This window comes from Drosophila biarmipes, chromosome 3L (genome assembly GCF_025231255.1).
Source record: "Drosophila biarmipes strain raj3 chromosome 3L, RU_DBia_V1.1, whole genome shotgun sequence".
Lineage (NCBI taxonomy): Eukaryota > Metazoa > Arthropoda > Insecta > Diptera > Drosophilidae > Drosophila > Drosophila biarmipes.
The window spans coordinates 11551104-11575785 of record NC_066613.1 but is presented as its reverse complement, the minus strand read 5'-3'; the positions used below and the strand labels follow the sequence as shown (position 1 = coordinate 11575785).

Genomic DNA, 24682 nt, shown 5'->3' with positions numbered 1-24682 from the left:
ATTTAATTAAATTCTACAAAATGCAGTTGCATATATCTCTGCGAAAATGTTTCACTTGCTAAGAGTTAATTGTTTGACTTAAAGCAACGTAATTAATTTCTTTTAGAATGCCTTACCATTTTTTAAATTGTTTAAAACGTATACCAAAGCCCAGAAAGAACATTTTAAGAACTGCCTTTAAGAAGGTTAGCCCCTAAAAGTATGCCAACCTTTTCCAAAAAAAACGATCATCCGTTTGGTTGAAGTAGAAAATCTGAGCACTTTAGTATGAAATATGTTTGTATTTATTCATTCTTTTCGTACTGTTATTAATTGTGATTCTTTAGAGATATTTTATAGAGATATTTCATATATAATTAATAGGAATTTAAGTTGCATTCAAATAATTAGATAATTCTTGTTTTCTGCTCAATTTGGTTGTTAAACTTTTATTTTCTTAGAAGTTTCGCATGTAATTGGCGTATAAATATGCATATAGTCAATTATTTCGTTTATTGTGGTATAAGAGGTGAGTGATATATAAGCGTGTACATATCTCGAGGCTCGTAAAAATCAACATTTTTTTTCAAGTGGGCTTAAACAGAAACTCAATCTCCATCTCGAATTTAAAAATGATTAGTTTTAATTGCAATTTCAATTGGGCTTAGCGCTGATTGCAAATAAAATTCGCTGCGTTTTTGTTGTTTCCTTTTCTAATTTGTAATTATTTATGAGAACCAATTTTGTACATTTTGTGTTTATGAGAGAGAGTGGGGGAAACAATTTCATAGGACATACTTGTATAACAAAGGCTCTACACGATCTATATAGGGCTGAATTATAGATAATTGTAATTATATAGATTCATACATTTGAAATATTGATTGCAATAAAGGTTTACGATAGACTTATTGAATATATAATGGAATATATATTTGGATTTGATTTCTAGAATTGATCCTTGAATCATTTGTGTGTGTGTGAGTGAGTGTGTGGGTGTGTGAGTGTGTTCGACCTAAATCAGAGTCACTTATAACACTAAGAAGCAGTCATTTATTCTCCATTTAAATTTACGTTGTGTCGTCACGTTCCTTGAATCCTGAAACAGATTTCAATTGCTGTACAAAGTTGGGCGCTTTAACCATAGGCCATTGGTTGTTCGTATGTCTAAATAGCTATAGCTATAGCTCTCTACGACTACGTATTTATGTGTGCCTTGTATAAATATATATCTATATACCTAGATGTATCCGTATTCGTATCGTAGTATATTACAATGCTTGCTCAAACAAAAGGTTCGGTAAAGTATATATCGAAATGTCTGGGGTCCCTCAAGCCAACAGCAGTCCCCCTATAGAAAGCGCCTACTGCCGGGCCTGGGTGTCTTTTCTATGAGTTACGAGTATTGTATATATAGTAATTCATTCAGTCTCACAAATAGGAAAGTATTATGTATGTCTCTTATTTTAGTCGATTTCTGTAACTGTTGAGAAAATTGCAAGTCTATAAAGTAATGGCCAAACAATATGAAAAGACAAGTTCGCGAAGTATTGCACAAAATGAAACAATAAATAAATAGATGATTGCACAACCAACAAACGTGAGATTAAAACCAAACGAGAAATAAAAAATCAATTTTGTGTTTTTGTATAATTTTGATTATCTTCTTTTATATTTTCCATGTATGTAGGCATGTCTCATCTTTTCTGCGTTCTGCGTTCTTTAGAAATATTATGCGTATATATATAAATATTGCATATGCTTAGAAATCTTAGGGCTAGCTTAGCATAGACCTTACGTGGCTAAAACATCTCATCGTCGCACTTCTCCTAGCTCCTGCTTGCTTTGTATCAAATACAAAAATACAAAAACTTTTGCATAGTCTTAGTCTCAATTGTCGGGATTCTTGAGAATCTCCCCGAACTCCCCACCCCCGCATCTAGTACTTTACAAGACAAATACTTAACATTACGAATTGGTGTTGTGTCTTACAGATCGAGGCCGAGCTCGGGGCCCAGCCTTTAATATACAGACCTTAGTGGCTAGCTCTATAATAGGCGCTAAATAGAGTTATATCGATACTTAAAGCTAGTCAGCCTCATTAAGATTATAAGCTTATGTTTAGCTAAAGATTTCATATATAATATTCAGACGAAAACGAAGACTAATTGAGAGCGTAATTTTGGTAAAGTACAATACGAGCAAATTTTTTGGATTCGGTTTTGTTTGTGGTTAAGGGAGTTGGAGGAAGGTTGAATGATTAAGGCGCAAAGTAGTGTTTTTGGGGGGAAGTATCCTAGAGTGTTATTCTAACGTGTATATATTTATATATATTTAGTGTGTTTACAATATAATTCATATGTTTCGAAATACAAATACAATCGTAAATGTAAATGTGGACAAATGGAAACAGTCAAAAGCACCGATTTTCAGCTAAGTTTTCTTTACGTTTTTTTCGTTTGTTGCTTAGTTTGTATGTGTTCTTTTTCGTAATAATCATAGTAATCATAATAATGATAATGGTAATGGTAACCCCTAGTGGTCTACGTAGTTATCTATAGCTAGGCGATACTAGTTCAACAGATGCCGAAATAAGGTCCTCCTATGTACAGTTTTGCTATCATGTTATCCTTTGTTTGTTGCTGCTGTTCCGGTTGTGTATATTTAATAAAATACATATAAATATATATATATCCGTATGTATAATAATGATATATTCATATATAAAATACGTATATAAGCTTCTCACGCCTGTTCCTACTGTCCAGAGGTGATCGACTCTAAGCAAATGTTTTCGGTTACGGCTTTATCGCGGGTCTATCAGTGCTAACGAAATTCAAATAAGGCAACTTGAATCTATGTATTGTATGTGTAAATGTATCCTTATGTATCCTCTAACTTGTAACTTTTGTGTAGCCTACGTCTAAGGGTGCGCGCCTCAACAAACAAACAAACAAACAGAGGGGGTGAGAGAACAAATCAGAACTGGAAAATCATCGAAAGTCAAAACTAAATGCATTTTCTCTCTCGTCTCGGTTTTCCGCAAATTCTCTTCTGCTGCCGGCTCCGTTTATTCTCCCCTTAACAATCGCTTCCTGTTGACCAATTTCTACACGTCCTTTCCGCTGCACGGTGTGTATATATAAAATATTTATCAAAAATAATATGCCTTTAGTGCTCTCCTGCCATGCTGATAATGATGAGAAGAAGAATTCATGGGATTGCCAATTGGTGAGATCTAGTTTTCATAGCGCGAAATGAGTTATCAATTTCAGTTGGGGGCGGGGGATCAAAATTTACGGGGGATCTTGAACTATATACAACTATTTAATAATACTCTACGTTTACTTGTGCTGCTTTTGTTTTTGGGGGTACCGTCTGTCTGTCCGCCTGTCTGTTCTTAACTCTATTTGATTTTATTGCACTTGGATTCCATCACTTCCTCTGGTCTGCAGCTGCTGCTTGCCTTTGTGGTGTGCCATGTCGCACATCGCCTACGTGCACTCGATGATCATGGGCTGGTTGGAGGACTCGATGACCGACGGCCTGCTCTCCTGGGCCTGCACGTGCTGGCCATGCAGATACGCCCCCGACTCCGGCAGGGATTTGAGTCCCTTGGGCGAGTGTTGCTGCTGCTGCTGTTGCTGTTGCTGCTGCAATTGCAGCGGATGTGGGTGGCCGTGTTGCAGCAGGCGGCTGGGCGAGTTCTGCTGGTGGTGCGGCGGCGGCGGAGGCAGCTGACTGGCGGTGGTCAGTAGCATGGGGGCCGGACCCACCGAGTGCTGGGCCATCAGCAGGTGGGGCGGTGGCTGCTGATGTTGCTGCTGCTGGTGCGGCTGCTGTGGCTGCTGCGGCGCCATGTGGTTGCCCAGGGGTATCAGGCGTGGTGGCGATTGTCCTCCATTCGAGAGATGTCTCAGTCCCGGGTGCACACCAGGATGCATGTGCTGCGTCAGCTGCTCGTAGGCTTCTCGGGAGTCCGGCTCGGGATGGTCTTTATCTAAGGAAACAAAAAGCAGAGGTATGCATTAGTTGGAGCTCATATTAAAAACTCTTCTAGTAAAACCCACCCAAACACTCCGAGGTAGCCGCTGCTGCCATGGCCAGCTCCTCCTCCAGGTTGTTGGGCTTGCAGCTGGTGGTCTTCCAGTGGGTCCTCAAGCCCGATGCACTGATGTACTTCTTGTCGCACCCCTGGCACACGTACGGCCTGTCGTTCGTGTGCAACCTCTTGTGCAGCTTGAGATGCACAAACTGCGTGAATTTCTGGGGGCACAGGTCGCAGGCATACGGCTTCTGGCCACTGTGGAGCCTTAGGTGAGTCTTCAGATTGGAGGTGCTCGAGAATCGCTTCTTGCAGATGTCGCACTGATGCGGTTTCTCGCCCGTGTGCACCAGGTGATGCTTCTGCAGGTGCGCCAACTGGGTGAAGCTCTTCGTGCACACATTGCACTTGAAGGGTCTTTCGCCGGAATGGGTACGCAGATGGACCTTGAGGTTGCTCAACTGCCCGAAGGTCTTGCAGCACACGTTGCACTCGTAGTGCATCTTGCCGTCCTTCTTCTTCAGGGGATAGGGCAGCGATCGGTAGCCCCTGGAGGCCAGGGAGTTGGGGCTCAGCGGGCTGCCACTGCGCGGGCAGGAGTTGCCGTCGGGACTCAGGCTGCTGGGCGGCGAGATCCTCAGGGGCGACAGGCGCTGCAGCGGGGTGAGCGGCTGCATCAGCGGGTGATTCAGCATCTGGGTGCTGGTCTGCAACAAATGCAAGTTGGAGGCGGAGCCCGCTCCGCTCGAGGCATTCGACTGGCGGTCGAAGGGGGAATGGGAACTGTGCGGCGGCGAGTGGAAGGTCGAGGTGGCTGCTGCTCCGTAGTGGGGGTAACCAGGATATCCCGGACTTGGTGAGTGACCACCCGCCTCGCCGGCTCCCAAGTACGCCGCATGCCTCGAGGGTGAGAAGATCACGTTGTGGTGATGGTGGCTGGGCGGTGGTGGGGAGCACTCTCCCTTGATCAGGGTGGCTCTGGTCATTTCCTGATCACCCACCACCACGGCCGACGAGGAGAGCTGCTCGGGATTCTGGCCCAGGTTGGAGCTGCTGTCCGGACTCACCGCATTGCCATATCGCTGGGACTTCTTGTAGCTGTAGGCCATCTCCGTGGGCGAGGTGGGAGGGGGCGTGGCCGCATTGGCCTGCCGACAGGCATTGGCCGCTGCTGCCGCCGCCTCCAGACGATGCTGGCTGGTCAGGATGGTCTCCAGGATGCTCGACGAGGGCTGGCCAAATCGCAGATAGCGTTCGCCCGGGGGATCTGGTTCGTAGTAGGGTTTGCTCAGTGGGACAATGGTGCGGGCCTGGCCACCGGAATTGTGTTCCAGGACAATGACCGTGGAGGAGGCGGGCTGCTGGTTCGATTGCTCGCGCTCCTGAATCCTCTCCTGCTCTCTTTCCCTCTGCCTCTCCCGCTCCCTCTCCATCATCAGCATATGCTCATCGCCCAGGTGGGTGGTGGTCGAGGGGCAAATGGAGTCGGGTTCCGGGTGCATCACTTGCTCCTCCTCCTCCTCCTGCGGCAGGGACATCTCCTGATCCACCTCCTTCAGACTGGGCTCCTGCTTCACGCAGCTCTTGTTCTTGAACTCGTACTTCAGCGGCATCTTCACCTTGAACTTCCTGTACTCGTTCTTGTCCGACTCGCAAATGGGCGTGGCCGTGGGCGAGCTATGGCTGTTGATCGCACTAGTGGTGGTGTTGGCCATAACCACAGCCGGTGGCGAACTGCTGGGCTTCTGGGCCTGGGCAATCACCGTCTCCTTGGGGGCGATCGCCTTCTTCGAACAGTCCAGCACATAGTTGTGCTCACTCTCGCTGTCGCTGGAATCCTCGGGCGGCGTGAGTCCATCCTCGTGGCACTCGTTGCTGTGGTAGCCCTCATCCGATCGCACCGATCGCACGCTGCCATCCTGCGGGGTCATCTGGTGGTCCAGGCCGGAGAGGGGGGAGCCCGCCGTGTCCTTGTCGCTGCTGGCCAGAGGCGATCGATCCTGGCCGATGATCACGGAGGCGTGGCGTCCATGCTGGATGTGTGGGTGGTGGGAGTTGCAGGCGGAGGTGGTGGTGCTGACATGGGCGGGTGGACTGGAGCGGCGGCAGCATTGCGTGGCAGTGGGGGGCGGAGGGGTGGCACCGGAAACAGAAACCGCACCATTCGCTGCGCCATTTCCCGCTCCCACCGGCAGATGGAGACCCATGACGTAGGTGATGTGACTCACGGCCACATCGGCGGGAATTTCCGGGGCAGGCATCGAGTATCGCGGCTTGCCATCCTCGCCCTCCGCCTCCTCCTCCTCCTCGTCGACCTCCTCTTCCGCCTCCACCGCCTGCTTGCAGGCGCCGAAGATCGTCGTCTCGGGATCCACGTCGTAGCCCAGGCGACTGGCGAAGTCCTTGCAGTACCACACCATCAGCTCCTCGTTGGGCAGAATGTCGCGGGTGGTGTAGAAGTAGATGTTCTCCTGGTGCTGGCACGCCACCAGGTTCATCACGGACAGACTGTACGCGGACGCCACGTAGCGCATCCAATTGGACTGCGAGCGATCCGAGCCATCCAGATAATAGTAGTCGTCGTCCTTGAAGATCTACAGAGCCAAAGAAAGAGCGGGAAGATGGAGGAGTTTAGACTGATTCTGGAGATAATGGAGGGAAAGCATAACGACACAAGACGCACAACAAGGAAGAACAAACATAGAGCGTACTACAAAGAAACTAGATAGTGGGGATGTGTGTTTTAAAAGATTTAGATACATTAAAGTCACTTTAGATACTTTATTTACATATATTTTTAGATTCCTGTTTATATTCTATAACTTTTAAAACACCTCAAGTTTTTAGAGCAGTGCAGGGATAGTTAGAGAAAGAGCTTGTGCTGATTGGGGGGTTAGTTGGGAAAGCTGGTGTAGAGTTTAGGGGTAAAGACAACGGATATAAATCAAAGAAAGCATAAATCGTGAGTGGTACCTTAATATTCCCGTAAGTTATGTGGCGTGTTCCCTGCACCTGATTAACCACAATCGAATCGAATGTTTTCCAAAATGCAAAATTTAATTTTGAATTTATGTTCGGTTTTTTTGGGTTATTCATATTTGTGTTCATTTTGGTTGGGTAATTTTTGGGATGGTTTAAGATTAGATCACATGAAATAAAAATTAAAGAGAAACGAGTTGGTTAGCTGCATGTTGTTTTAATTCGGCTGGATGATTGGAATGGGGGAAGCATGTTTTAGGTGATTTCTTATGAGTTATTTGGGGCAACATTTAGACCTCTGGTTTTTCGGAGGTGTTGTGACCAAAAACAAAGGCAAAAAAAAAGATGCAAGTGAATTGAAAGCCCACAACAGATGCTTAACCCTTCATCAGATGAAGCATTTAGAGAGATGAGGATGCTTACCCGCCAGAAATAGCGAGCCTTATTCTTATCATTGGGATAGTTTGAGGTTGGAATGCCTTCGAATGGGCCGAAGCGAGTGCCACGTGGGATGACCCCGCTGCTCCAAACTCCTTCAGTCTGTAAATAAAGTAGGGAATAGGGAAGTAAGGGTTAGATTTGGTTATTTCTGGGATTCATTTGCATAATTTCATGGTTTTATTTATTTTTTATGATTTAAAGATTAAGTAAGGTTGCTTTTTCTTACCTTAACATTTGGCGTTGAGTAGACCATGGATGACTTGAGCGTCAGGCTGCGCGGCAGCGTCTTGTCCGCCCGGTTGGGCAGTCCCCGCTCCGCCTGGACATCCGGCACCAGGTAGACGGCCAGCCGCTGGAAGTCCTCCTCCCGCATCCGGGTCACATCGTAGTCCTGGTTGCCATCCGGCGACGGACTGCGACTTCGACTGCGACTGCGCGCCCTTCTCGCCGACAGCTTGTGGTGTGGATGGGGATGCGGATGTGGCTGGGCGTGGGGGTGCTGCTGGTGCGGATGTGGGTGGCTGAGTGGGTGGTGGGGCTGCGGATGGTTGGCTGCCTTCATGATGGCTCCCGGCTGCTGATCCTGCGGATTCTGTGGCTGCTGCTGCTGCAGATGGTTGTGGTTGTGATGTCCATGCATGGCGACTATAGCTAGATTGTTGCTCAGCTAACGCTATATATATGCTGGTTAATATATATATATGAATATATATATAGGGGTTTCAGTGGTTGCTGCTTATTCTGCTAGTTGTTTGTGGTTGAAGTTTCACTTGATCTGGAAAGGCACAAAGGAAGGGGAAAATTCGTTTAAATATAGACATAATTTGGCGCTATAATTAGAGGCGCCTAGCACCCTCTGTACCTGCATCTAACCACCCCCTGGCCACCCCCGGAAAAGCTCCTCTGAGTTTTCACAGTGTTGCATTCGTGTTATCGTCACTGCAAAAGCTAACTACAACACGGCGACGAGTAGCGAGTGAAGGGGTCAAGCAGAGTGGGCAGGGTGGCTGGTGGGGTTGGTGGTGCAGTTCAAGATTAAGGCCTCTGTGGAGGTTACACGTTCACGTTCAGGGGCATAGCCACCCGACCCACCCCCCACCTCACCGGTTGGGAAAATGAAATGAAAACTCCTCGAAGACAACTCACTTCAATTATGCTCCTCCATTTGGCTGCCGCTTGCTGCGCTTTGTACTCTCGTTCTGCATTTGCATTGGATTCTCCCTACATTGCTTTCAAACTTATTTCAAATATAGGTATTCTCTTGGTTCTTAATTATTATAGAGCTGCTAATTGATTGTGGTTGGTTCTACTTTGCCGCTGCTGTTCCTCCTGGCACTGTTTTCGATATTTTGCTTTTAATTTGAAATTTTTTGTTGCTTTGGCCCGCAAATTACGCATCACTTTCTGTTTCGTTCTCTCGTTACGCATACGCCGTGTGGCCTGCCGCCTGCCCCGGAATAATTTTCCGGCTGTGGCTGTCCGGCTGGGCTTGACAATCTACGGCAGACCTCCTGCTGCTCCGCCAGCATTCTTATTCGCACTGCGACATTCAACTTCGCCTCTGAACTCGCCTGGCGGAAATTAAAATCAAATGCATTTGCGGCAACGACAACGAAAATAAACGCTCAAAGATTGAGGAGAGAATTTATAAGATAGTTTTTTGATTTTCTTTTCGGTTGCGATTTTGTGATTTTGTGAAGAAGAGCCAGGGAAACGTTGACGCCGCCAACCGAGAGTTCCTACTACTGACCCACATCCAACCGGCATAGACCCCAAAAAAGCTCGAGACTGCACTCACGGCGCACCACCACACCGACAGCAGCCGGCACTGCACCAACACAGCTCGCAGTGCAATACGAACGCATCCCCGCGAAAGATTCTCGCATTCTCGCTCGGAAAGTTCTCCGCCAGAGAGGGTGCGAAAACGCTTTCCGGCGAAAGCTTCTCGCTCGGCAGCTCGGCGGCTCGGTGGTGCGGCTGGTGGTTGCAGCGGTGGCTCGTTGGTGGTTGCCTGACGCCTATTCAAAATGTTGGTTTTCCTACTTTATTTTCTTTTTATTTCCTCCTCAGACATTTTCAGCTGCGCAATCATGAATTTATTGTGCAAGGCTGGCCATTCTCTCAGGATTCCCAGAAACGGCGAAGTTTCGATGGGGTGGCTTTGAGGGGCTCTTTGTTGGGGCACCGCAAGTTGCGTGATCACTTTATTGCGATTACATAAATTAATCGATAAGTTTATGTTACACTTCTGGCTCAATAATGATTAAATAAAATATAAAATTTATTAAAACATCCTCTTAAAATTTACAAGTCTATCAGGAAGTTTGAAGGAAAATACAAAATTTGTAGAAACTTATAAAGGACTACATGATAAATGATATTATACACTAAATTGTAATAATTCTAGAAGTCAGGAAGTTCATACAGGAAGTTTGCCTAGAACCCCCGTCCTGAATAAAGAGGATAAACATGACAGCAAACTTACTTATCTCGGTTTATCTAAGAAGGGACTTCCCTCATCAGATCCCAGGGCTGTTTGCGGCAGGAAATACCAGGAACTCTCGTTCTTATCGGTCCGCTAAGCCCAACCATTAAACCAAAGTGATAGCGCGCCCCCCAATCAAGTTGAGTGCAATCGCACAACCAGGAAGCGCACTTTGATGGCCACTCGTGGGGGGTGCACTGCTGTGGACTCACCCAATCTGTACAGATAGATGAACAATAAATACGGCTATATATGAACCATGTACGTAGTCAACTCCCCCGGTAAAGCGCTCAGGTGGCTAAAAGGAGCTACCAACTTGGCTCTGATCCCGACCGCTCGGCGAACTGCACGCACGTAGAATGCGAAATGCGAATGCGAGATACGAATACGAGTAAGAATTTTCCGAGCCCGGCGATCAAAAGCGACACGGATGCGAAATTGCAACACTGCCGACTATGTGAATCTCGGTGTCGGTATGTGTAATTGTGCCTGAATGATGCCCAATGCACTTGCACTTGCACTTGCGAACTGCATTTTGATTCGGTGCTGGTCTGATCTGCGAGTGCGGAAATGTGCGAAAACGATCTGCAGAAAGTGATTTCTGGCTGCTCGTGATTTCCCCATCCCTTGTCTGTGATCCTCTACTTTTTTCCGACTTTGTGTGTGGGTTTCGGCCAGCTGGCGCCGTCAGCCAAAAATATGCAGACGAAATGAGGAAGAAACGAGCTGGTGGGTTCTACGAGATACTTTCGATTTTAAGATAGAGAGAGCGAGAGGGCGGGGCAACCCTTTGCGCAACTTACAGATGCGTTCGGCAGACTAGGAAGTCGAAAGTCTTGTCATGCATACCGTAGGAAAATCAACAATATTCTACTTAAATCAACAAACTGCAATCGTGAGTGTAAACTGCAGATAGCGCGCCAAAAAGCTTTTCGCTATCGCTGTGAAAATGAAAATAAACAGCTGCACACACACACACACCCATACACACAGAGACACTCAAGTTAGACATTAGAAACAAAAAGTAAAAATCGGTTGGCGCTTTGCGTTTCTAATCATCGCACAATTGCATTTGAAGGACACACACTCGACGCGAGCGAAATTAAAAATAAATAGCGTGCACAGACCAAGACACATAATCATAAAAATGCAATAAAACAGCAGAGCGAGAGGCAATTGGTCAGTGGCACTAGGCACTCGGCGTTCATCATTCAACATTCAACTTGAACGCCGACGACCCGTGATAAGAGCTCTGCCACATTGCGCATACGCCATGTGCGCCCCAGTGATTTCGCCAGAAGGAAAAACTTCCGCGAAGCTCCCGTGCTCTCGCCAGGCATCGATCTTTATCAAGTTGCAATGCGGAAAGAGGTTGTAGCCGAGCATAGCCCCAAATGGGGTCTGCCATACCGCTTGGAAGCGCACCGCTCAAGGACAAAGCGAACTGTACTAACCGCACTAGCGCGCTACCTATGTGCACTTGCGAGTGCGGTACAATGCAGTCCTATATGTGTGTGCACGTTCGGCTGATAACTGCACTCCGCCTTAGCGCCGCAGTCGTAAACTGCTCGCCATCTCGCTCTATCTAAGTAGGAAATCGCCGGAGCTAAGTAGTTTCGATGAATAAACAAATTTAACGATGTATTTTTTCAAGTGTAATGTAAATATTTATTATAGCCATATGCAAGGCATGGAAGTGCTGCGAGGGGGCTTCAAGGTCTTAGGACAAATTAAAGGGGTTCTAAAGGGCCCTGAGAAATTATACCAAGTAAAGCTATTATAAGTGGATCGGCTACTTATTCCTAAAAATTTTAAGAAATTCATTATTTTTTTTTTCATTTGTTAATTTACATTAATATTTTCCAACACTCTCCTAAAAAATTGGTTTGCTCCAGTTTGCAATCAATTTGTATATTATTTGCCCTGGTGTTTCTGGTAATCTAGGCTATAATACCTATCGAAGGCGGAACCAGGAATTGTAGAATTTCTGTTTACACATTCTTAGATGTTTTCCCAAGGCCCGATCTATTATGACACCGAATTCGCCACACTTTCGCGCCTGGGACTCGCTTTGCTCCTATGTGTATCTGCCAGATACTGTACAGTTCTCGATATTACTGGCAGTTAATCTATATTTCCCATTGCTGGCCGAGACGATGATTTGCAGTCACTCGGCGAATAGTGCAGGGTATGCGCGACGGAGAGGGCGCAACCCGGAAATGTAAGCTGTTAAGGGGTGGCAAGGCGGGGAGTTCGCATTTAGTTTTATGTGCATGCAAAACGAAACGAAAAGCGAAAAACGAAACGAGGGGGTGGCGCGGTGGGGTGGGGCAGCTGATAAAATAAAATTGCGAGCTATTTGCTTGTCCCTCTCTTTCCCGCTCTCTCTGTCGGTGTAATAATAATTTGTGTGAGCTTTTCAGCGGAAAAGGGAACAAAGGGGCGGCGGGTGGTGGGTGGCTGGGAGGGAGGGGCGTTTGGCTAGAGCATCATCATCATCATAACCTTGAGTCACAAGTCGAGAATGTGCATGCGAATTGAATGCGAAAACAACAAAAATTGCCGCATTCGCCTCACTCATCCGCATTGCAAAAGTGGGCAGGGGCGGGGGTTGCACAGTGGGTGTGTGCAGGTGATTATCTAATCAGAGTGCTGTGAAATTAATATCAGCACTTCAAGGACACTGAACAAAGGTATGCCAGCTATTTATACTTTTATGCTGGCCTCTGCTGCTGACTCTGCCACCCACCACCCACTACCCTGTCACAAGCCACCCCCCTTCCCTTGGCTAGATATTGTGTTGCGGTTTCGTTGCACTTTAACCTTGAAAATGCTGTGCACTCTTTTGTTTTTGTCGCTGCCTTTGCCTCGATTTGCGCATGTGCAAAACGAGTGCAGCTCGCAGCCCAGAAGCGAGAGTGAGAAAAGGCGATGAACGCTCCCACTCCGAAGAACACTTAACCGATTCCCACTGTACAGTCAAGTCGTCTGCGATTTTGGCAGTTAATAATCGTGAATTATAAATCAATTCAGAAACCCACTCCAGCGCACGGGAAAACAACAAAAATAAAAGCGAAAGTATATTAAACGAAACCAATGATGAATGCAAAACGATCAAAAAACGTTTTGTGCATTTTTCGTGCCACATTCAATTCAAATTCTCCAAAGACAAATGCAAAAACGAAAGTACTTAATTAAACAATTCCCCAGAATGACGTTCATTCATTTTATTGTTGTGGAATATAATTGAAAGAAATGTGCAGGTTGTTTGATTTTCGTTTTTAAATTTGCAAACTAAATTATTTGGCTAACTCAAATAACACACTAAGATGTTCAAGATATGCTTTTATAATTTAATTATAAAATCGTTCAAATATACAAGGGGCATATTTACACTTCTTTATATAACTTTATTCATTGCTGCCCTACTGAATTATCTCTATGTGCTTGACTAATTGTTTTTGCAACTTTTACAGCTGCCCTTGTAAATGACAATAAATCAATAGAAATTTTTCATTGTTTTTCTATTATTTCTGTTTACTTTGGCTTTGCCCTTGACTCGGCTGTAGTCTCCACTTTGCTATGACGTAGCTCAAATAACCATAAATTAAGTGCTATTTTCAAGGGGGCCCTTTCCCCCTTTTTCCCAGCATTATTCTTATCAATGCAGTTTGCGCTTCAAGTGTTTATTTTTTAGCTTCGTTAAGCTTTCGGTTTGCACTTTGCTTCCTTATCAGTTGGCAATTTTCGCCCTATTGCGCAGTGAAAGTTTTCCATTTGCATGATGTTGTTGTTGCTGCTAGTGCAGCTATTGTTGTTCTTAATATAATAAATGTAAATGTGTTTGTTTGCTGTTTAATTAGAAGTGATTGGGCTTTGAAATTTAGATTGGCAATGGAAACAAGGGCATTTCCGTTTTACAGCCCTTGCTATCTTTAAGTGTTTTAGGAGATACAGTAGGTAAATGGCAAATATTTATTTTCAACTTGTATTTCGAGTCCTCCTCTGCCGTGGCTTACATCATCTAGTGTACAAAGGGGTTAACGAACCCAAAGGTCAAATGCTTTTACCCAGACTCAGACGGCGACGGCGACGCAGGCAGAGGCGCAGCAGCGATGAGGCAATGCAAATTCAACTGCAGCCAAGTGATGTTGCTGATGATGTCATGGCTACCAGAAAAAAGGAGCAGAACAGAAAAAACTTCCGCCTATCCTGAGGCAAAAATCAATAAACGCCATAAGCCGAACCACAATTAAGAGTGGAGAACTTTTTTAGTTGAAAACCCAGCCGAGCAGCCGGAGCGAAAAGATGTGTCCTTTGAGAACACCGCTTTGTGGCAGACATGCGGATCAGGACACGTCGATGGGAAGCGGCTTAAATCCATAATCCTGTGGGCGACACATTACCTTGACGACAGTTCCGAGCGGAACGACAACAAACACGACCTACGACAAAGCGATTGAAAATGCGCATAAATTCGACAAAGGAGCAGCCAGTGCCTGCCTCCCGTTGGCCAAAAGGGGGCGGGGCAGATTGGTTGCCAGACCATGACAACAACAAAAAGTCAAAGTAAAAAACACTCGCACAGGGCAGAAAAAAGCAAATACAACAAAAATAAGGGCCAGACAACAGAAAAGGCGAACGACCCTTTTCAGGCGTTCGCAGACGCCAGACGACGCCATCAGTGTGGATGTGAGTGCACTGGGAGAAATCCCCGTAAGCAGGTGTAGGGAAGTAACCCATTAGGACTAAATATATTTTTCAACTAGTAAATGCCAAAAGTATTCAAACATAAAATATATAGATTTTTTCACTCTCCTATACATAGCCTATAACGAAATACAAATTCCATATTTTTACTTAAAACCCATTTTTTTAACCCTTCTGCTAAAATCCTATACTTAATCTTTGGATCTTCGATGATCTCTAGATCTATATTCCATTATCTAAAAAGCGGGATAAAACAATCATATAAAAACAATAGTTTCAGCTGTTCTCCTTAGATCCTTTATTGGAACTTTGTAACCTTGGAACTTAAGCGATCTGTAGATCTAGTTTATTTTCCTAAAATGTTGCATCACTGACTTGCGTAATGCCTATTTTCGACCAGTGCTTTCCTCAATGTTGGGGCAGGGCCCAGGCTCGAGCTCAGTCGACTTCGGCTCATTATCCTTTTCGCTTTCCGTACATAAATCGCTGGCGCTGCGGCTGGCGTTCAATGAACTCCGCCGGGCACGTACGGTCGTCGTACCCGGGATATTGGATACACACCCAATACGGAAAGCGAAACACACACAGGACGATGACGACGACGACGACGACGACGTCGGCGGAGGCAGAGGCTGTGGCTGTGGCTGTGGCAGAGGAGTCCTCTTCGGCAGAGGCAGAGGCAGCGGCGGCGGCAGCGACGCAGGCAGCAGACAGACGCGAAGGTCCTGCGAAACTTGGGCTGGGTTCGCAGCTCCTTCTGGGTCCGCTCGTGAACGTGGACTTGACAGTGTGCAGCGTGGAAAACTCCGCTGCCCCTCCAGCACCCCCCATCCGCGCAAGGAACTCCCCGCTCGGTCGTGACTGCGCTGCTGCCGAGGGCAAGGACCTGCGGACTGCAGACTGCAATTGAGCCGAGCTTCTGCGCCGACGTCATCGTCTGCCCAGGCAGGCGCAGCAAAGTTTCACTTTTAATTTTTTCCACCCATTCAGCAAAAGCGCCCGCGACCAAGGCCATGCGAGCGAAAGAGACAACGGCTGGTGTTTGTGTCTGGGACATAAGGACCTGGGGTTTGGGTTGGGCTCCTCCGGGCGGAGTGCATTACTGAACTGAACCGAACCGCGCTGAACCGGGCTGAGCCGAACTGAACTGAACTGAACTGTGAGTAGAGAAAGGTTGTTGAACTGCGCCGGCAGAGGCGAACTTTCACGGGGAGCCAGTGCGCTAGGACATGGTCAGCACAAAAGCAAAAGTAGATTTTATGCTAAAAAAGACCCTCACACCCTGACCGGTGGTTACCTCGTTGCCTTTTATTGCATCACCATATTATATCATATCATGTTGTATCAAGAACCCTGCCCCTAGTTACCTCTTTTTGGTTATTGCACAATTCGAACTCAGTCTCTCTGTGTGTTAGGGCCTCAGTCTTGTTGGCTCTGTTTCAGGTGTTGGCCAGTTTTTGGTGGCTCTTTAAGCGCGACTTGAAGAAGCTGATGTTGGCGAAGGTGTCGCGAAAGTAGATGCGATCGAAGTATAATGGTCTGCGCTGATCGGCGTGTGAACACATTGCACCAGTTGGTGGTATCTCGGGATACTTGATTAGATACATTGACTTAGGGCGAGCTTAACACTTAACTAACGCACTTAAGCACTCTATGTACTATTCTTAACGCTCTTCGCTCGCTGATTGAACACATTTGTGGTTGTCGCTTTGGCTGTAGCTGTGGCTGTAGCTCTTAGCTAATATACATATAAATATGTGCACGGTAGGTCCTGCTGATTTGCTCTGCCGTTTTTGGTCCACGCAACGCGGCTGTGCCATGAGACATGACCTGCCCAACGCGCTAACATCCCGAGTCAGGACTGAAATAACGAGCAGCTGCGAAAGCTGCCAGCTCCCTTCAGTTTCAGTCAAAAGCGAGGCAGCGAAGTTGGCTGCAACGCCGGCTTCTCTGCCCGCCGACTGCAGACAGTAAACAAGGTGGTTCCTGGGGTTCTTGGCGGCCGGCTGGGGGGCTCGGGCGGTGGAGGCCATTGCTATTGGCACTTGCACTTGGCATCCGCTGAACTCGCCCAGTGCGAAACAATAACAACAACAGGGGCAGTGCGACAGCGGCAGCAGCGCAGCAAGGGCGGCACTCTTCAGCAGAGCTTCGCCTCGGATTCGGATTCGGGTTCAGATTCGTGCTTTTAAGTTCGGTGCTCGAACGTGGAGGGTGGATCTCTGGAACTGTGCAATGCTGTCTGGGCATCGAGTTTGTTTCGGAACACAAAACATATTGTGTAAGGTCGGCACAAAGGATGTTCGGAAATGACCTCAGATTTTGTCAGGGAACCCAAATAAGTTGCAAACTTGGGATCTTAACTCAGCTTAGTAATGAAATACGTTACTATGATTAAAACATAGGATGAATAAATGCGTTCTGTAATGTTTTTTCATTGGTTCTGATATTATTATAAAACATTTAATTTTAATTACAAGTTAAATCCAAATTAACATAAGCATGAATTTAACTGGTATTATATGGCATTATATAGATCTTTTTGTCCTAATCCAAGTGTAATTTTCTCCAAGTGCATTGCAGACTTTGCAAAGCTCTCACTGCACTCTCTCGCTGCGCTCTCTTCTAACCCAAATTCTCTCTTGCGCTTTCCGCAACGCATGCCCTGTCCATGGGGGTTGCGCTGCATTCGATTGCAAATTGACCGTTGACAATGAACTAGAGGCGAAGCCGGAAGTCTCGCTGCCAGCCACATTATGCAAAACTATTCGCCAGAGCTTCGGAACTAAGACCTCTTCAGAGTTCACTTCTGCGGTGTCTTTGTGAACCTAGCCGCCACTGAAATAGACATAAAGTAAGCCAAGCACGTTTTTAATGGCCAGCGTCATGAAACTGTAAAGCCGAAAAAGTAATAGGCGGAGTGCGGCCGGTGAATGTACCGTTAGGTTAATAAAAAGCCATTTTGTCATAGTCAAGTTACGAGGGGCCGGCAATTGGGGGATTACGTATTCATGGCGCGTAAATGAGCATAATTTGATTTCCAGTTCTGAAGAGCGGGGGTAGGCAGTACAAAACAGACGGACAAAATAGTTGGGCAACTCCAGCGCCACCTTTTCCCTTTGTTCTAACCCCCAACCTCCATCTGACCATCAATGATCGGTGGGTTCTTCTATCAATGCACCGGCAGAAATGTCGTATAATATCTCCCAGTAATATACCTTTCTAACTGACCCAATAATTCTTTAAAAAAGTATGATTACAAAACATTTTTTTTTAAATTGAACTTTAGTATGGTAATAACTACATATCTTCCTGGTTCTTTTTTCTGAGTGCCCAATGTCACAGTCGCTGCACAGAAAACAATAACAACGCCGCCAACAACAATGTGCGCATTTACAGCTAAACACGATAGTGTCAAAGCAGCAACAACAAGGGCGACAAAGGCAACAAAACAACAACATTGACACAGAACCTGTCGCAGCAAAGTTCAACGTCAAGTGAGGTTCGTACCTCGGCTTCGTGCTGAACTTCGGCTTTAGCTTCGGTGCCGCTTCGGCTCTGAGCTCTGCGCATGCGCAAGTGCTCTCTCCTCTCTCCTTCGTGTGTGTGTGTGTGCTTCGGTTATAACGCGCTTGAGTAGGTCGGTCATTGAACTTGTTTTCTTTTCATCTGCTGCTGCGCTGCCACTTCTTTCGCTCCGTTCTTTTGCTTGGCCACACTTTCTTCCTGGTTCGCTCTTTCCTTCTACCTGCATGTCCCACCTGTGCGTCGGCGTTCTCTTCAGCGGCTCTCTTAAGTCGCCGTTGCTTCTTTCTTACCTGGGAAGCTGCCGCGGATGACTTGGCAGCTCCTCCTCTTCCTCGTGCTCATCCCCAGCCCCTTGTGCGTGGCAAGTGGCCAAGGTAGCAACCATTCCGACCGAAGATGCAGCTCCCGCAGAAAGCAAAAGGCAAGAAGAACCGCCCAAGGTAAGACCACGAGCGAGTCAATAACCCTGGCTGAACAAAAAAAGCTGGCCAAGAGTAAGAGTGATTTGATTCCCTTTTCATCAGGCCTTAGAAGTGGCAGAAGACCAGGCGTAACAACACCGTAAAAAATTAAATTTGGGTATGCGTTTTAAAGCGCCTTCCTTCGATTTTTGTGTGCTCTTAACTCTGGGGAGCTTTAAAAATAATTTATATGTATTATCTAAACACTATTTAAAGTATTTTTTTCTAACAAAAACTAAGGTAAATAAGGCTTTGTATTAGGAACTAAAATGTAATAAATTGTCCAGATTAAGTCCAGTCACATTCCTCATCAATAAGTTAGGACAATGGTATATCAATATTAAAAACGTATATGATAGAACTAATCAAATAACTGTAATCCCTTTGCTTTTATTTCGATTCTAATGATATTTTTCAATTCCCCTTAAATAGAGCGCTTATTAATCTCTTGTTTCCAGTGCAGTGGGCGAAGAACTGGATGAGTGCAAGAACCTTTGGCTTGCTTCAGTTGAGCACGCCATGTGCCCATGAGCATTTGCCAGTTGAACGCCCTTTTCACGGCAAATGATTCCCGATGTGCGATGCCTGTACCAAGGGGAGGGAGTCCGGGACCAGGCGGAGGTGGCTGGGATAGAGGAGCTGGCTGGTTGCAACCTGCCCCAAACTCAAAGCGAGCCCCTGGCCCAAGGATGAGCCGATCTGAACTGGTTTCCCCTCCTGGTCATTGGCTTCTGCTGGTGCTGCTGGTGCTGCTGCCGCCGCTGCTAGCTGAAGCGGCAGATTCACTTTTCGAGGGGGACTTGGGGAGGGGATTCTCTAATTCTTGGCCTAGGTCCTTGGCCTCTCCCCATCGCCGCGTCTCGCTTCCGCACACAGCTTCTTCTCGGGCTCGAAATGAAAACGAAAACCGAATGAAGGCAAGTTTGTTGCCTAAGTCATTTGTTTTGTGGGCTGGGGCGGATAGTGTGTGCTTGGGAGTGTGTGCCTGGCAGTCAATGAACTCTCGGCATGCGTGCCAAAAAGAAAGAACAGCAACAACAACATGAAGTGAAGCAGAAGCTAAAGCCGCAGGAAGAATCAAAAGAATTGCTTTCGTACACAAACTTAGATGGGGGCTCATTTAAATTGCAAAACGAAGCGAGCTGTTTCCAAGCTATATATAGGGGGATTGAGATATAACTCATTCCGTATGCCATTTGGAATCAAGTCAGGAGGAGATTGACGGCTCGGTGGGAGCAGGTGGCCACCGACAGAACTTGGACAGCTGCAGCTGCTAATGACCTTGATATTGAAATGATCATCGTGCGATTTCGAATCGCATTAAAATTTCGCAATGAGTTTTGATTTCATTGGTTCGGTTTCGTTGTGCCCTGTTCATTCATCTCGCTTCGATTTCGATTTCAATTTATTTGTTTATACAATATTTTATTGCGGCTGCTGCTGGCATTGTTGCTTTTATCGCCGCCTGTTGGAGCGTGTTAGCGTGCGATCGGTTGTCGAGTCATTTAGAGTCAAAGTCAAGGTTTTTCTGCCTTACGTCGCCAATTATCTGTCGCCATCTCGCTCCCGCGCCCGTCCAGCCCATAAGGCCCTCTCTGTCCCTCTGCCGGCGTGCTTACCCCCATTTTGTTGTTTGTGCGATTTGTTTAGGCCCAAACTGGTTTTGTCTAATTATTTGTGTTTTGAGTGCTACATTGTTGTTTTTGCCGATGTGCTTATTAAATATATACATATATGTAGGGACGGGAGAGAGGGGCAGCTTTGTATACGGTTTTTCTAATGAAATGCCAGTCTCCATCGTTCTGCCATCTCCCATTTGTGGCCAAGAAATTTTAGCTGCTTATGCCATTTTTCTAGCCTGTCTGTAATTAATCATCGTACCTTTTTTTAATTCGCTTTTTGGGCTTTTAGCTGGAAACTTGTTCTCGCCCAGTGCGACGTACTATTATATAACCTTTCTATCGAAAATTTACGATTAGCATAAATTGTACGTGAAAGTCTTCTTGGTGGTCGTAAGAATAATCAGATGTTGCTGGCTGCTGTGTAACATCATGGTTAAAATTAAACTCTGGCCATAAATTATGGAGGCTGGAGTGCGAGATTTAGTGGAGAAAAAGTAGAAAATCAGGAATAGAACTCAAGCAATTAAGATGTCAATAAAAAAGTTCAAATAAAGAAAAATTATCCAAGAATATATTAAAAGAGAAGTTCGGAAAAAAGTTCTAACTGGAAATGAGAAATTAACTAATCACCAATTTGAAAGAAATGATTTAGCGACAAGTGACTATAATGATTAGTTATGCAATTTATGGGAAAAGAACAATACGCGTTTGTTATTAACTCAAAAGAAAACCTGTTAAAATCCCGCCCAAAAATTTCCTGAACCTTCTGCAGCCGACAAAATCTTCGGTGAAAGCTTTCTTTTCAGAACTTTCGGGAACTGCTTAGCAAGTCAACTTCAGTACCGTAGATTATAGTCATAGAACCCTTTGCAAAATGTATAAACGAGCATGATCGTTAAATTGTCAACTGTGTAATTGACTTAGGGCCATAAAAAAACAGCTGGGAAAAATTGCAAGTTCGTAGGAGATAAATCATTTGGAAGTACTCACCATGTTCAGTGTTTAAATGCATATCCGTTCCGTGTTGCTGAGGTTGCTGCTAATGTTGCGGCTAAATGTAAATCCATTACGCAATAAATCCAATCCGAAGCCGAAAAGTGGTGGCTGGCTGTTTAAGTTTCAATTGTAATAGACACTTTGTTATTCTTGAACTTTTCGAATATAGTTAGCAAACTATATTCTTGGAACACAAATGCACTGGCTGGGGGATTGAACTAATTTGCTTAGGTCTAGTGGGAATTTAATTTGCATTTCTAAGGGCAGTCTAGGTGGACGTCACTTTTGTCAATTTTTGATGCACACAAAACACTTCGAAGGGGGTTAGAGCTTCTGGGTATTGCTAATTTCAGATCTTTTAGTGGGTGGGTGTGTGTTGCAGAGTCTGGTGGATCAGTGGTCTCTTTGCTGTCTTGAAGCAAGTAGAAGCGTAACGCGTGCGTCTTACGAAATCATGTCTCGATCGTTTTGTTGCTTACGGGAAACTGAAACTACGGATGAGTCGCGGTGCGACTTCAATGTCGATGTCGTTAGAGGCTTCTGAAGGCAGCGGCAGCGGCAGAGCAGCGACTGCGCAGACAGATAGACTTTTCAGCATTTCATTACACGGCCTTACGCACACACCAGCACGCCCAGCACTCTCTTCTTTCTCTTCGAACACACGGACAGGAGCACGCACACACACCGGCGCACAGGTAGAGAGCAGCTCAGGTGTCTCAGGTTCTTGATCGCACTGCCATTTACACTGATCAGATCTCATGGCTCTCCCAGCTCTCTCCCCGTCTCTTTCTCTTTCTCCCTATCCGCCCCTATCGCGCTCTCGCTCTCCCGCGCTGAGCGCAACAGGCCAGAACTTTCATTCAAGGTGAGCGCGCGGGCGCAGGTATCTCTTGGGCAGCACGAACACCACCGCAAACACCGCCACTCTTTTTCGCCCGGAATACACGGACACACATTCTGAGCTCGTCTAACACATAAAATGCAACTTCGAGGATCACAGGAATTTTCACGAGTTAAGATATTGTTGATCATATGGTAATCGATTCATTTAACTCCGCAAGAGAATAGTAGTCTGCTATATTTAAGCCTAAGTTTAGACTTAGACTCCTCCAACAAACCAAAAAAAATTATAATGTTATGATGATAAAATTAGAGGTATTATTAACGATCCAACTTAATAATAATATTTATTATAATTAAATGTATTAAGGTACAAAAATATTTTATAACTACAAACTCGAATATTAAAACATTTCCATTTAAATATAAATGTTTAATTTTATAGTTATTAAGTCTGAACACTACATATAATTAGACTATTGTGAAATGCCATTTCTAGCTTTCATTGCCAGAAACAATTCATAGTTTTTCTCAGTGCACCCACAGGTTGGCCAGCGAGCGTAAATTGAGCATGCGAGCGTAAAATTACAACACCACTCTTCTAACAAGTTTAGAATCCGCGCAAGCCAAGCGCAACAAAAAGCCGTCCGCGGGCCACTTGCTCTCAATTCTCTTAACCCGTTTAAAGGGGCTCTCTCTTGGCCAGAAGTTTGGCATGGCATATAATTGGCTTGCTCATGATTTGTTTGCTGCCTCAGTTTTACTTTATCTTGTTTTTTTGGCATATCAAATTTCATGATGCTATAATTGCATCCGAACAATTGGCAAACAAGTGTCGCGCTCGCCAAAAGGGAAGTGACATCGCCGGAGAGAGCTTTTTGCATCACTTCACAAGGTTGTTAATCATTGTGATGGATTACTTAATTCGGTTTTTAAATGTATGCAATACTTTTAAGGTATACTCCATTAAAGGGTAGGACAACTCAGCCTTTGCTTAATTCAATTGGAACGTTTGTAATGATCTTATAAACATTTTATTAGAAAGCGACATTCAATATAGAATATATATGTATAAGTATAATAGCATTCCCTTTTTAATAATTTAAATTATACATTAGATATTACTACATTTTAAGTGTTGAATGCTATACTATATAATCCAAAAGTAAAAGTAAATCACCAAAAGCTCCTTAGGATCCACCGACTTTTGCCCATAGGAGCTAGTCATTCCATGACTCAAACTCCGAACCATTAATGATCTAATCACAGTCAATAAAATCGCGCAATAAATAATGTGTAAAGCACTTACCGACGACCACAATTGACTAGCAACAAACTTCCTCTCCACCATGCCATGCTTAAGTCGTAAAAATTTGTGGGCACATCGTCAAACCTACAAAGGAAATAAACAAATAGTCAGTGGGGAGAACATTCTAAGCAACTAAATGGATATTGCCAAGCCATTATAGTGTTCCAAAACACAAAAGACTTTAACGAAAACTAATTGAAAAACGAGCATTTACATAATTTAAGTGTAATTAACCACGGGGAGAAGTCAATATTTTAAGCTGGCCGGGCCCAACCTTGAACTTAACGCTTGGGGGAAAGACAAAAGACGGAGGACTGTGCGAATCAAAAGGCAAATCCGCATCCGTTTGGGGCCGGGTAAAAAGGCCTAACTCATTAGTTTGGGCCACACTTGGCTGCCGCTGCCATCATTCTCTATAAATAACAATTGAAGCATTCAAAGTTGGCTTAGGAAAAAGCGAAAGACTCTGTGCGGCACCTGGGATTATACCTTTTTTGTTCGGCCATTAGAACTCTTTTGGCTGAAAGCAAAAACCCAACGCGATGGGGTCAATAAATTCTTAAACACCACACGAGCATGAACACAATTTTAATAGTTAATACATCATCACTCATTTGGCCCTGACCATGAAGGGAAAGAGTGCTCAAGCGAGGTAGAAAAATAAAAGTGTTTTATGTAGATGGTTTAAATATACAATAAATCATTGTCATTAGGGAAAAATTAAATTTTTTATTTTTCGTACTTGGAATAAACTAAGTTATGAAATTATAGGTGGACAATCAATAATTTTAACAGCCATTTGGTAAAATATTAATTCTTAATGTGGTGATTAAAATGACTCAAGGTCGCTAGTTTCGTAATATGACTATAGGCTGTAGGCTGTTTTCAAGTTCAACAAGTAATTTAAATGAATATTTATTTATGGGAATCTCCTGCTTAATCGTGCACCATTAATTTTTGGCTGTCCAGAGAAGGAAAGAACTTTCAACTCAGCGCGATAAACAAAAGTGATTTTTTCAGACGTTTTAGCATAAAACTATTGCGTCTTAGGGAATGGAATCCCGATCGACAATAAAGTCAGCCTATCCCATAATTGAAAGTAAAGAAAAGAGGGAGGAAGCATTCTCTTTTAAATAAATATGAATTCGCTTAGGCTAAAAGCAAAAGCCTCTGGGCAACAAGAAGTGCGTTGGTTAGGAGGGACCAACAAAATTTGGTTGTATTATTTAACACCCAAAATATACGCATACACATGGGGGTTACCCTCACATAGTTAATGTGAGAGAT

At 45.0% G+C, this 24682-nt stretch overlaps 1 protein-coding gene across 5 annotated transcripts; it reads right to left on the bottom strand.

Moving 5' to 3' along the window:
• Positions 1–306: 306 nt before the first annotated feature.
• LOC108028453 (uncharacterized) lies at positions 307–22121 on the bottom strand. 5 transcript variants are annotated; one of them, XM_017100297.3, is made up of 6 exons: positions 21241–22121; positions 7671–8219; positions 7427–7543; positions 6998–7036; positions 4050–6618; positions 307–3979 (listed from the first exon to the last, which is right to left on the bottom strand). In XM_017100297.3, the coding sequence occupies exons 2-6, from the start codon at positions 8082–8084 to the stop codon at positions 3474–3476; spliced, it is 3645 nt and encodes a 1214-aa protein (XP_016955786.1). In that variant the 5' UTR covers positions 8085–8219; positions 21241–22121; the 3' UTR covers positions 307–3473. The 5 variants fall into 5 exon arrangements, with proteins under 5 accessions (XP_016955786.1, XP_050741750.1, XP_016955788.1 ...); XM_050885793.1 differs by lacking the exon at positions 21241–22121 and adding an exon at positions 16007–16511; XM_017100299.3 differs by lacking the exon at positions 21241–22121 and adding an exon at positions 9930–10748.
• Positions 22122–24682: the final 2561 nt, after the last annotated feature.

What these genes read in the sequence shown, in the direction of transcription:
- LOC108028453 (XM_017100297.3), bottom strand. Translation starts at nt 8,084, where the DNA reads ATGCATGGACATCACAACCACAACCATCTGCAGCAGCAGCAGCCACAG. An exon ending in AGGCTCGCTATTTCTGGCGG is followed by an intron (nt 7,037 to 7,426) that starts GTAAGCATCCTC and finishes GTGGTTAATCAG; the next exon opens with GTGCAGGGAACACGCCACAT. An exon ending in GGCTACCTCGGAGTGTTTGG is followed by an intron (nt 3,980 to 4,049) that starts GTGGGTTTTACT and finishes TTGTTTCCTTAG; the next exon opens with ATAAAGACCATCCCGAGCCG.